The following is an 11,957-nucleotide window of genomic DNA, read 5'->3' on the forward strand; positions in this document are numbered from 1 at the left end:
CACATATAGTGGTTTTGAATTGCACTGTGTGTTTGGTTTAGCAGCCACGATTTTTGTCAATTCTATAACTCAAATAGTTTTTATGCTTATACATGTCGTGTTTAAAAGGCTGCTTTCAGAGCTCATAACACGGGTGTTCTCTTTCACACACCCCGTGCCCGCTTACGAGTTACTACGTATGTAACTTTGTCGGTGATTGATTTTCCGATTACATAGACAGCCCATAAGTGAGCACTGTTTTGTAGTAATTGCCATTAAGCGTCTTGCCCAAACACCTATATACACCCACAGTAGTAGCTACACCCATACCCCTGCCATTCTCTGTTTTAGGAGCCAAAGTCACTTTATTATCGTGTGTGTTGTCATCCTTTAACGGTCGTGTATTTGCAACAATGCTAGGTTTAAAAGTGACAAAATATCGCTTCGTTCTTGGAGATTTTCCTGCATATTTTCCATGGCTTGGTAAAACTTGAATAGGACGTCACGTGACCACACGGCTTCTGTGGTTGGTCGGTTGGTGAGGTCCACGTGGCGTTGAACAATATTGTCCCATTGTGCTTGCTTCACGGCTTCGTTCGATTCAGGCAGAGTTTCCATCATTTCAATGTGCTGTGACGTAATAGTGAATGGTTGTGATGTAAATAGAAAAACAGTAAGGGTCTCACCCACAAAGTTACATAGTTGTAAGATGGTGTATGAAACAGAACACCCGTGTTTTAACAACCGTCGTTTTTTGACCACGCGGTGATATAAAACAAGCTAGTTACATAGCTTCATAGATATCGCAATAAATTGACAACTTACTTCAGAAAACGGTAAAGATGACACCGACATATGCGACCACATGGATAGGGCTGATCTTTTCTGTACCAGCGATGTAGCGAGCGTGAAGTCTTTTTCTTGAGCGGAAAGTTTGTCGTCAGCATTAGCGTCATCGGCGCCCTTTGTAACGGATGTGTATACTTCTAATGTAATTTTAATATTCTGTTCCTATTTAAGTAACTGATATAGCATGTCATATAGTACTGTAAAGTAAAATGGGATACCGTTAGCACTTAGAACAAACAACAGCGTTCTTTTATAGTCGCGAGAATAGGGTAAAAATTCTATAAATATTTTTTGTTTATTTCCAAAATGAACGACGGTACAAGAGATCGAAAATGCCCCATCTAACCCCATAATACTATATACGTAGTTATGTATTACGTACATGAACGGCTATTGAAGGAATCGCATGGATCGGCCGCACGTCGTCGGTGTCGCTTGTATTTGCTTGGGCGGGGAAAATGAGATCTGTATAGAAGATGTAATTGTCCCAATATGAATGAATGTAACTAGGTAGGTAAACGGGTGTTCTGTTTTATACACCTCGTGTTGTTGCTACTTGCCGAAAAAAAAACAGACATGTACCTAATAGTGGCAACACCGAGCCTCGAACCCATAACATAGGATTATAACCCTTACCATCCGATATGTTGTCTTCTTCAACCCTTCGTAGTTCTTCAGTGAATTCCCTCTTAAACTTATCAACCTGGTGGTTAAAGCTATGTTTAGTGTTCTAATTATAGTGTCGCTCGTTAAGAATATGTGACATATCATATAGTGAAGTGTCTGGAGAGTTTAATACGGATGTGTCATTGTGTATGACGGCTTCGTACAGGTTCTCGTGTATGCTTACGAATTACTACATGTGTAACTTTGTGGGTAATTCTCTTTGTATGGCTGACAGTTTGAACAATCCATCAGTGGCACAAGGTCACACGTTATATCGTTATATGTATTATTACAATAACTTCGTTAAATACAAAGTTAATATTACCTCGCTTTTCGCTTCTTTTTCCTTCTTCTCCCAGTGCAGATCGTTTCTTATAGTTTGAAAGTTATTGACCATTATACCAGCGAATATATTCTTAAATACAAACGACCCAACCCATATCCATGAAAGGATATATACAACGGTGATGGTAGATTCGTATTGCGTTGTCATCACTTTTAAGAGGTCCTACACATAAACATATATAGTGGGGTGGGGGAAGATGGGACACCTTTAGCACATAATATTCAAATATCCTGGATTCCTGATCGTGTTTTAAACAATTAACAGCGGTTTATGGGATTCGTGAGGATATAGTTTTATATTTATTTGAATTTTCTTTGTTTACTACTAATTGGGACGAGAAAATAGAGTTAAAAGGTGTCCCGTCTTCCCCCACCCTACTGTACATATTTTGAAATATAACTTTTTTGTCTCTTTGGCTACAGCCAATAGCATGCGAAAATCGAAAGTGACAAGTTACAACATCACTTTTTTGTTAGTTTGTTTAAATGAATTGATAATTGCAATTTTGTAAAAACACACGAAAAGACAGAGTGAAATATCAGTCGTTAAAACAAAACAAGCTGTACGATAAAAAAGTTTTCAACAACTAAAGAATATGACCTACATATTTAAGTTTACACAAAACATTGAACAAACTTACCAATAAAGTTTCCAACCAGTGGTCCAACGTCATGAGTTGGAACAAAGTTGCAAACGACCATAAAATATCAGAGAATGCCTTTTGATAAAGTAGTTGTGTTCCGTGGCTTCGACCATCGTACTGTGTGTATCTGTGTGATTGTGTTGCATTATTATAACATATATAGTAAAAAATAACCCACAAAGTAACATACAACTCGTAAGCTGGCACGAGGTGTATATGAAACAGAACACTATATAGTGTTATAACGACTGTCGTTTTTCGGACACGTGAGGATAAAGCAATTACGTTTATTCATTTATTCAGAAAGTTTGGGTAAGATGGTTTATGTTTTCATTCTGTATTATCGTGCCATTTGGTGTAAAAAAAGAATATTCACTTAGTTATATAACTGTATTCGCATGACTCTAAAACAGCGTTGTTAAACATTGGAAAATACGGGATAGCATGGGCTGAAGGTGTTCATCTTATAACCATACAGTACTTAAGAACTTTTATTGTAGTACAAAATACGATTAGGAAATATAGAATACTATGTGCTAAACTAAAGCCAAACAGTTGTTTTATGCAGAAACAGTTTGTCCCATTACCTCACAAATATGACTTCACCCATTAAAGCGAACATCCACATAAATAGGGCGAGCAGTAATAATATAAATGACATTGCACTGAACGCTTTGGTAACTGCCATCAATATGATCCGGGCTTGCTCGAAACGAGATACCTGTAATATATAATGAACTGGCTGTATAATTATCTGTAAGGGACCCAAAGTAATAAGATGTGAATGAATGTAACTTATGTATCTTTGCATGGCCGAGCAACGACAGTCGTTATAACACGTGTGTTCTGTTTTATACACCTCATGCCCTCTTACGAGTTGACACGTGTGTAATTTTTTAATTTATTTATCCTCACATGACCGGAAAACGACATTCGTTATAACACGGGTGTTCTGTTTCAGACACCTCGTGCCCGCTATTCCAGAGCCCATTCGATAGGAGAATACGGGACATCTTTAGCACATAATATCCAAATATCCGGATCGCGTTTTAAACAATTAACAACGGTCTATGGGAGTCGTAAGGATACGGTTTTATAATTATTTAATTGTCCTTTGTTTACTATACCAAATGGAACAAGTAAATATAATAACAAGGTGTCCCAATTTCCCCACCTTACTATATAAAACACAATACAAATAGAACATATTATTATACGAACCATTTTCAGCAACCTTGTTATTCTTAATACACGTAGAAAACTTAAGGTTTGGACCATTCCCGATCCACTAGCGTCGCTGTTTACGAGCCGAATCAACTATTAATATAATAATCAAGTTATTAACACCATGTATCTATATATTTGAGTGGTATATGATTACTCAAACTTATAACACGGGTGGCTTGTATACCATGGGCAGTGGCTTCATGTGCTATAGCTTACGAGTTACCAGGTATTTAACTTTGGGTGATTGTTTTTGCTGTGTGGCTGACAATTTAGACAACCCATTAGTGACCACTGAGTTGGAGCAATTAGTGATAATAAGTGTCTTGCCCGAGGACTACGTCCATAATAGTAGCAGCATTGAGCAACGAACCAGGTATATCCTTCGATTACGATACAAGCACTCTGATAGTCTGAAATAAACATTTCATTTCATCCAAGATTAAACTTACTTCAGGTAGAATAGAAACAACTGTGACGTAAAAATCCAATTCATTCCATCCGTTCTTCCAGAATGATTTGAAATCATCAATCCATTTTAAAATAATCTCCGCAATAAAAATCCACAAGCAGCAATAATCGCACGTCCTTACGATTCGAACTGTGTTCTATGGTGTTTAAAAGAGTAAAATTAACCAGTACTTAGGTATTTTTTTACATTGCTGTTTTATAAGCAAAAATGGTATTTGTAAAGTTTTATCTTATTTAATAACTTAAATTTAAGTTTTACCTGCTTACAAATTTATAATATTTTCTTTTTAAATACTTATATTGTAAAATTACAATTTACTTTTTTTATGTTTTAAGAAATCATATCAGCTATTGCACGAAATATAAGCATACTTTACTCACAATATACTTTGGGTCTGTTGATTCGCCGATCTCAGCGTCAACTATTAGAAGCACAGCGTTGAATATTATAAGCACCAACATAAAGTTTTGGAACAAGTTACTTTCGACCACCCAGTTCGCCCACATATCTAGAGGGGGGTAGGTCGTTTCGCGACATTTGATTCTTTTGAATCTTCGTTCTTGCTTCGTTACCACTGACTGTGGGCACATTTAAAAAAATATTTAAAAAATGAAAAAAAAGTTTTAGTCCAGCTGCTATGCTTTAAAGTCCAATTACAATTACGTTAGACCTAGTAAAAAGTTGGACCGACTTACCCAAATAAGACCTGGTAAAAAATATAAACCATCTTACTCCAACCTACTATGTATTTCAATAAGTTTCATTAATTTAAGATGTAAAACTGTGCAAAGCAGCACTAAAGTTTTACTTTAAACTTTAATTCTAAGTTTTATAAACTGACACGACGAGTATGGAGCAAAAATACCCGGGTTATAACGACTGTTGTTTAACCTCACGCGAGGATAAACAAGTTACATTCATTCATCCAAACGTTAGAATATCAATAAAAGGAATTTACCAATAGTTTTGGGATTGGGCTAAACTTGACAAGGGCGTAGGGGTTTTCTGACAGAATTTTGTTTCTTTTCTTTCTATTCTCAATGTCTTCAGGGTGATACTTGGGCGCCTCCAACCCCTGCTCCATTTCATTTAAGTTTTCCAACAAACGAAAATCACGAATTAATCGCATTCGAAACCTAAAAATGTATTGTATATATATATATATATATATATATGTAGTAGGTTGGGGTAAGATGGGACAACTTTCCATTCTATTTTCTCGTCCAATTTGGTAGTAAATAAAGAACATTCAAAGAATTATGAAACCGTATCCTCACGACTCCCATAGACCGTTGTTAATTGTTTAAAACATGATCAGGATATTTTGATATTATGTGGTAAAGGTGTCCCGTCTTCCCCCACTCTACTATAGATAGGGTAAGATGGCTCATGTTTTCACTCTCTTTATCGTCCCATTTGGCAGCAAACAAAGAATATTTACAGAATTAGATAACCGTATTCTCACGACTCTAAAAGAGTGTTGGTAATTGTTTAAAACACGATCAAGAGTTATGGAATATCACGTGCTAACGGTATCCATCTTACCCAACAGTATATTATTCATGTGCCTATTATACAACTGCGGCTCATAGACCGCTGGGAGGATACAATTATACGGGTTCGAAACACTTATGTTACAATGACCAACGTTACCCCGCCACGCGAGAATAAATGAATTAGCAATGCATAGCTAAAAACGTCATGGAAAAGCTATAGTGAAAAGGCCGCATTCAAATTTAACTAAAAGTTCGTTAAAATTAATCTAAAACTACCTTTCGGCGTGCGCTGTAAGAACTTCTGTGGGGCCAACATTGTGTTTTTCCTTTACGCCCGTTGTACTTGCTTTTTCTGTCTGTATTATAACGTTTGTAAACAAGCGCATAAGAGAATTCAATGCGTAAATGCATTTAATGTATAATAACTATTCTAAAGTGCGGTATATATGCTTTTTGTAACTTAACAGTTTAACAACTTTTGCAACTGGAAAAGCTTTTGCGCCAGACTACAATACAGTTATACTACACTGACAGTTTTTGTAAATTTAACAGACTGCCATATACAATTACAATTAAACTATACTTACAGGGCCACTGCTCCTCGGCCTTTGTGGAGATAGTAAAGTAGCTCGATCGGTTGCTTGTATACCAGAACTTGGATCCATAGTTACGTTTTAACTTATACAAAACACGGTATACATTTCAGTTAAAACTGAAAAGAAAAATAATTTTTCGAAGTTAAAATTGTTCATACTTGGCTATTATGACGTAACAATGCCTACTGTGATTTAATGCAAACATTAAAACAACCGTAGTTACAGAAAACAATAATTAAAATTTATTTATTTATTTATTATATAAAGATATCAATGGCAAACACGGAAGATTTGGTTTCCGTTGAAAGCGGTCTTCGTATGACAAGATGTCCTTGCCCCCCAATATTAGATCTGATTTTCCCCGACTTCCAGATCCAGTATTCTACCAACGTAACAAGAGTGACTGCATATCCCCAGCAAATTAGTTGGATTCCTCACTTAGCAGCAGCACCCTACCAGGACCATTGCTCTTACACAACGAACTATGAAAATCATCCAAGTTTTCAACCAGAAGTAGTAAGAACGCCGGAAAAGAAAAAGGCAGTGCGGAAACCAACTGTTCGTCGTAAATCGAAAGGTTAGCTAAGTACATGCATGGCTAGTAACCGGAATAACAGTTCAAGTCTTGTATGTGTAAAATATACGTCTTAACATATACTTTCATAATAAATAAAACAAATACCACAAAAATATTTACTCACAAAGTTACATAAATGGTAACTCGTAAGCGGGCACGACGAGGTGTACAAAACAGAAACCCGTGTTATATATATATAACGATTATCGACTGTCCTTGGCCCGCTAAGGAAGAACAAATATATTGGCTATAATATAGCACACGTTACGTAAGTGTTACTGTTATATATATATACATAACACAGAATATTCAGACAAACGAAAATGTGGCTGCAAAAACCTACTCCCTAAAGATGACGAAACGAAGGTAAAGTAACAATTATATTTTTGCACTATATAGTTTTATAGATGTTATATTCTATAACATGTGGGTGAGGTCCCGCAGCGTGGCACACCATGGGTCCTAGGATTTACACCATGGTTAGCCTATTACACCAGTTTTATAAATAAACCTTTATAATATAATAGGCTGGGGAAAGATGGGACACCTTTTCATTCTATTTTCTCGTTCCATTTGGTAGTAAACAAAGAACATTAAAGGAATCATAAAAACCGTGCCCTTACGACTCCCATAGACCGTTGGTAATTCTTTAAAACACGATCAGGATATTTGTATATTATGTGCTAAAGGTGTTCCGTTTCCCCACCCTACTAATAACTTTCGTTTTTTTAGATATTTTCTCAACCATTTCCAAAGCTTTGCTGTGGTAAAGACACAGGTATAGAATCTGCTGATATACCGGGCATTGAAGAATTCTTAAGTCTAGATCTTGGGCCTACAACGCTACCAGAAAGTCCTCATAAACTAACTAAGAATTATCGCAAGAAACATAACATCAGCCACGATAAAAACGACATGTTTCAAGTTATGCTACAAAGCTTAATTTCAAGCGTACAAGACTGTATACACCCGCGCACACAGAAAAGGAAATATAAGAAACGAAAATCGAGCAACGAAATTTGTAAACCTACCAAAAGCAAGGAAGAAGGGGAAGTTATATATGATTCAGGTATTTGTGTTTTAAAGCGTGTTAGTATATGCGCAACAAACGGCTGCAATTAATGCTATAGCTGCTAGCTTTTTCAATGCCGGATGCCCGCTTTTAAGAGTTACCACGTGCATGGTGGTTAGCGCGCCTGCCTGTAACCAATAGGTAATAGGTTCAAGGCTCGACGCTGCTACCATTGTGGGTGTATGTGTTATTGCTCCAATCCAGTGGTCACTAATGGGTTGTCTAAATTATCAGCAATATATAAAAAAAAATCCTCCCAAAAAAATAATCACCCACAAAGTATAACATACGTCATATATGGTAACTCGTAAGCTGGCACGAGGTGTTAACCCGTGTGATAACGACTGCCGTTTTCCGGCGACGCGAGGATAAAGTAAGTTACATTCAGGATTTACGTGTGTTAGTTTGTGTATAGCTAACAGCGTATAGACATATATTGGGTTGAAGAAATTATCGTTATAGGTGTCTTCCCCAGGGACCACAAGGCATAGTGGTATAGCAGCGTCGAACCTCAAAACCCACGGCCCAATTTATAAGCTTTTATAAACACACGTTTGTTAATCGCAGATTTAAATATTTCTTTGGAACTTCTGAACGAATACAGGAAACGTAAAGACCTTACACCAAGAATGACAGCAATATTGCGACACTATAGGTTGAAATATCGTCGTGCTTTACGTTCAGCATGTGTCGCTCAATCCCGTCAGTACAAGGGGAGAAGCACAAACCTCACCACACGATGTAATACTGGTGGAAGGTGTTCAAATAAGTGGCAACAAATTCAGGTAAATTATAGCGTTTAGTAGCCACAACAATAATATAAAAGTGGTTTTAAAATCGACTCGTTTTAATGCAGGTTTTCATTGGGCACATAACGTCATTTCCTTTACCTAGTGGTCACTTATGGGTTGTCTAAATTATTCGCAGAGAAATCAATCACTCACAAAGTAACATACGTAGTAACTCGTAAGCGAGCATGGGGTGTATGAAACAGAACACCCTTGCTATAACGACTGTCGTTACCCCGCCATGCGAGGATTAATAAGTTACATACATTTGACTTTTTAGAAATACGTTCTAGACGAAACCGTAGTACAAAAACTTCGTGAAAACGAGCAAACACAGAAGCTAATACGAGTTTTATGCAGCACACCACAGAGGACACTTCGATCTACCGAAGCTGAGTTTAATGTACGTAGTTTACTACTTGCGTTGCTACTTAATAACATACAGTCAGGTGGGGAAAGGCGGGATAACTTTGATTTTTTGATCGTTTTTTTTGTAAAGAATTAACAACTATCTATGGAGTCGGGAGGAAACGGTTTTATAATTCTTAGAATGTTCTTCGTTTTCAACCGAATGGGATGAGAAAATAGAATCTAAAGGTGTCCCATCTTTCCCACCTTACTATATATTAACGAAAATAATCTTTTTTTTATCGATTACATCTTACAGCAGATAAGCAATGACGATCACGCGAAGGACAATGAGAAACCTACTTTCTTTCAAAGTCAATTAGATCCAAATATAAATGACACAAAACCTACACCACAAGGGTATATTCTTGATGAAGATAATTTTGTGTGTCCAGATATTGAGGCGACAATAGGTAACAGTAATAATTGTGCATGGTGGTAATGAACTATAGAATGTCCGCAATAAAATAATCAATAAATTTTAGAAATGTTTTATTTATTATTCTCTGTCTGTTCTGTGAGAAAACACAATAAATAAAAAGGAAAATTATTTTGCAATTTTGAACATGGTCTAAAATCTTTATACATCGGACCTATGAATATTTGACAAACAGGCGCCAAACCTGGGGTGGCAGGGTGGGCAGGCTTACCCCAGGACGTTTTACACTTTAATAATCAGTAAACATAACAACTAAATACATGAAATTCGTTTAACATGTGCCCACATGGATTTATAAAGAGTTTGGCGCCCCTGTTTACCATAATTAAATATAAACCGCATATCTGTAAAAAGAGGATAAATAAATAGTTACTGTTGTGTTTAAAAGGGTAAACAAAACAAGAATTAGAATTATGATGATATTATCTTTGCAAAGCTTAAAACAGAGAAAAATTAACAAACTTTCGAAAAAGTTTCAAACTCATCCTAGTTTTGCATTGGTGTACATTTAACATTAATTGTAACATTTAGTACACCAAGACGGCTATTGTCACAAATGAGTTTCTGCATTTATAATATGACCAATAACTACATTGGAAGATAACATTTAACACATACAAAGTTTAATGCTATCATTCATCTTAACCAAATTTTGTTCATACGTTGTAACATTATTATTATATGTATCATACCAACAAACTATTAAAATGGAAGAATAAAACACAAAGAACTACGCAAAGAACAACCAGAACATTAAAAAGACTGCGATACCAAGAAATATTCGGGACAACATTTCCTCGTCTTCGTATTGCACAGTACCAGCAGGTGGCGCTCGTGGTCGGCCATCGGCGACGTTAAACACAGATCCAAATACGCCGAATGGAAAAGCACCGATGCCGAATGACATTTGAAATCCTCCGTCTCCAAAGTTCATTCCGTTGAAACCGTTGTATCGCGTCTCTGGTTCAGGTCGCTGCGCTTGTGGGCGTGGAGGAAGTTCTTTGTTACGAGGGTCGCTAGTAGAGGAGCTTCCACGGCCATACAGTGGGACGACTTTATCTCTGCCAATCCCTGCTTTACAAACCGGACATTCTTGTCGGTTTGGTCTCGTTTCAAGCCATTGGTTCAAGCACGGCCAGCAAAATAGGTGGCCACAGTAGCTAATAACTGCATCTCTTGCTGTGTCTAGGCAAATGTTGCATTCGTATTGGGAAGCGCTGCTTGATTCGGAATCTGGTGTGGCCTGTCCTGTTGCTCCAGCTTCAGCCATAGGTTTGTTATAAAGTGAAATATTTTTATCTTAAGTTAGATCATCTGTGCATAATAACAAGTTTAGTTATATATTTATATTATTGTGATGAATTACAAAAAGTTGGCCCTGATCTAGTGCTCATAAAATTGGACGAATCTCGTAATGAAATAACAGTCAGGATCAAATACGAAAATAATCGGTACAATAATAAAAACTAAGTAAATTTACAAACGCAACACTTTATTGGGATAATATTTTAGTAAGATCCAAAATACTATTTAAAATGTCTTAAAATAATAAGTAACAAAACCACTTTTTGTTTTTCTTCGTTAGGGTTATCCACAGAAATAAAAAAGAATAGAACGCGCATCTCTAATGTCGGTGAAGGAGAGAGCATGATACACTTTCTCTTTTTCACGACTCGTTCCCGTTTACTATAGTAGTCAATGGAAGCCAGGGCGTTTAATGTAGTTTTTTTTCGTTTTTTGACTTAATTTAAGTTTATAGGGAAAAATAACTATTTCCAAACATATATATATTTCTAACAAACTGTTTGTTTGAACGTTATTAATTAAATTTATAAAATAATTAATTTTCCTAAACAAGCGCTAAAGTGTAAGCATTATCCTACCAAAAACTAAACTGGCCTAATAAACTGGAATAGTTAGTGTAGTTTTTGAAATAAACGGCTAAAACCTCCTGAAATCACTGTGCGCCTATCTTTTACAATGGAAACCAAGCGAAATGGGGACGGAGTTGGCAGTCACGTGAATAGAAAAAAGAATATATCACGGTTTTGGGCAGTTGCGCGTTCTACTCTTTTTTATTTCTGTGGGGTTATCACATGACAAATTAACAACAAACATTCTGCCAATATTTTCATTTACAAATAGAAAAGTGGTGCCGCAATTTATATTTAAACAGCCTCCAAAAATTAGCGTAAAATGTATTTTTTTAAATTATAATTAAGAAATGGTTGTGCAGTAGGAAAATCATGGTGGAATATTTTTTTAAATGTGTTTATCAAAATCACGATTTTTTAGAGTTGCGGACTAGGGTATTTCCAAAAACTAATCGTGTTTTGATTTTTGATTTTAGACGTTTGTGAAATATTTTAATCAGAGTCCGTATATAAACATGTTTATATACG

At 36.2% G+C, this 11,957-nt stretch overlaps 3 protein-coding genes across 4 annotated transcripts; 1 reads left to right on the forward strand and 2 right to left on the reverse strand.

Moving 5' to 3' along the window:
- Positions 1–343: 343 nt before the first annotated feature.
- Positions 344–6,388, reverse strand: LOC149730370 (cation channel sperm-associated protein 2-like). The gene is made up of 13 exons (XM_089885861.1): positions 6,263–6,388; positions 5,952–6,031; positions 5,138–5,315; positions 4,560–4,757; positions 4,160–4,315; positions 3,705–3,800; positions 3,071–3,204; positions 2,481–2,610; positions 1,820–2,002; positions 1,465–1,531; positions 1,211–1,293; positions 805–942; positions 344–609 (listed from the first exon to the last, which is right to left on the reverse strand). Exons 1-13 carry the CDS (start codon positions 6,338–6,340, stop codon positions 370–372), a joined length of 1,761 nt encoding a protein of 586 aa, XP_089741987.1. The 5' UTR covers positions 6,341–6,388; the 3' UTR covers positions 344–369.
- A 141-nt stretch (positions 6,389–6,529) lies between these two features.
- LOC149730371 (uncharacterized) lies at positions 6,530–9,604 on the forward strand. 2 transcript variants are annotated; one of them, XM_089885855.1, is made up of 6 exons: positions 6,530–6,848; positions 7,153–7,214; positions 7,581–7,917; positions 8,488–8,705; positions 8,989–9,111; positions 9,376–9,604. In XM_089885855.1, the coding sequence occupies exons 1-6, from the start codon at positions 6,545–6,547 to the stop codon at positions 9,556–9,558; spliced, it is 1,227 nt and encodes a 408-aa protein (XP_089741981.1). In that variant the 5' UTR covers positions 6,530–6,544; the 3' UTR covers positions 9,559–9,604. The 2 variants fall into 2 exon arrangements, with proteins under 2 accessions (XP_089741981.1, XP_089741982.1); XM_089885856.1 differs by having other exon boundaries at positions 9,379–9,604.
- Positions 9,592–10,893, reverse strand: LOC149730372 (E3 ubiquitin-protein ligase RNF185-like). Its single transcript, XM_089885857.1, has one exon. It carries the CDS (start codon positions 10,823–10,825, stop codon positions 10,286–10,288), a length of 540 nt encoding a protein of 179 aa, XP_089741983.1. The 5' UTR covers positions 10,826–10,893; the 3' UTR covers positions 9,592–10,285.
- Positions 10,894–11,957: the final 1,064 nt, after the last annotated feature.

This window comes from Ciona robusta, chromosome 10 (assembly GCF_009617815.1).
Source record: "Ciona robusta chromosome 10, ASM961781v2".
Lineage (NCBI taxonomy): Eukaryota > Metazoa > Chordata > Ascidiacea > Phlebobranchia > Cionidae > Ciona > Ciona robusta.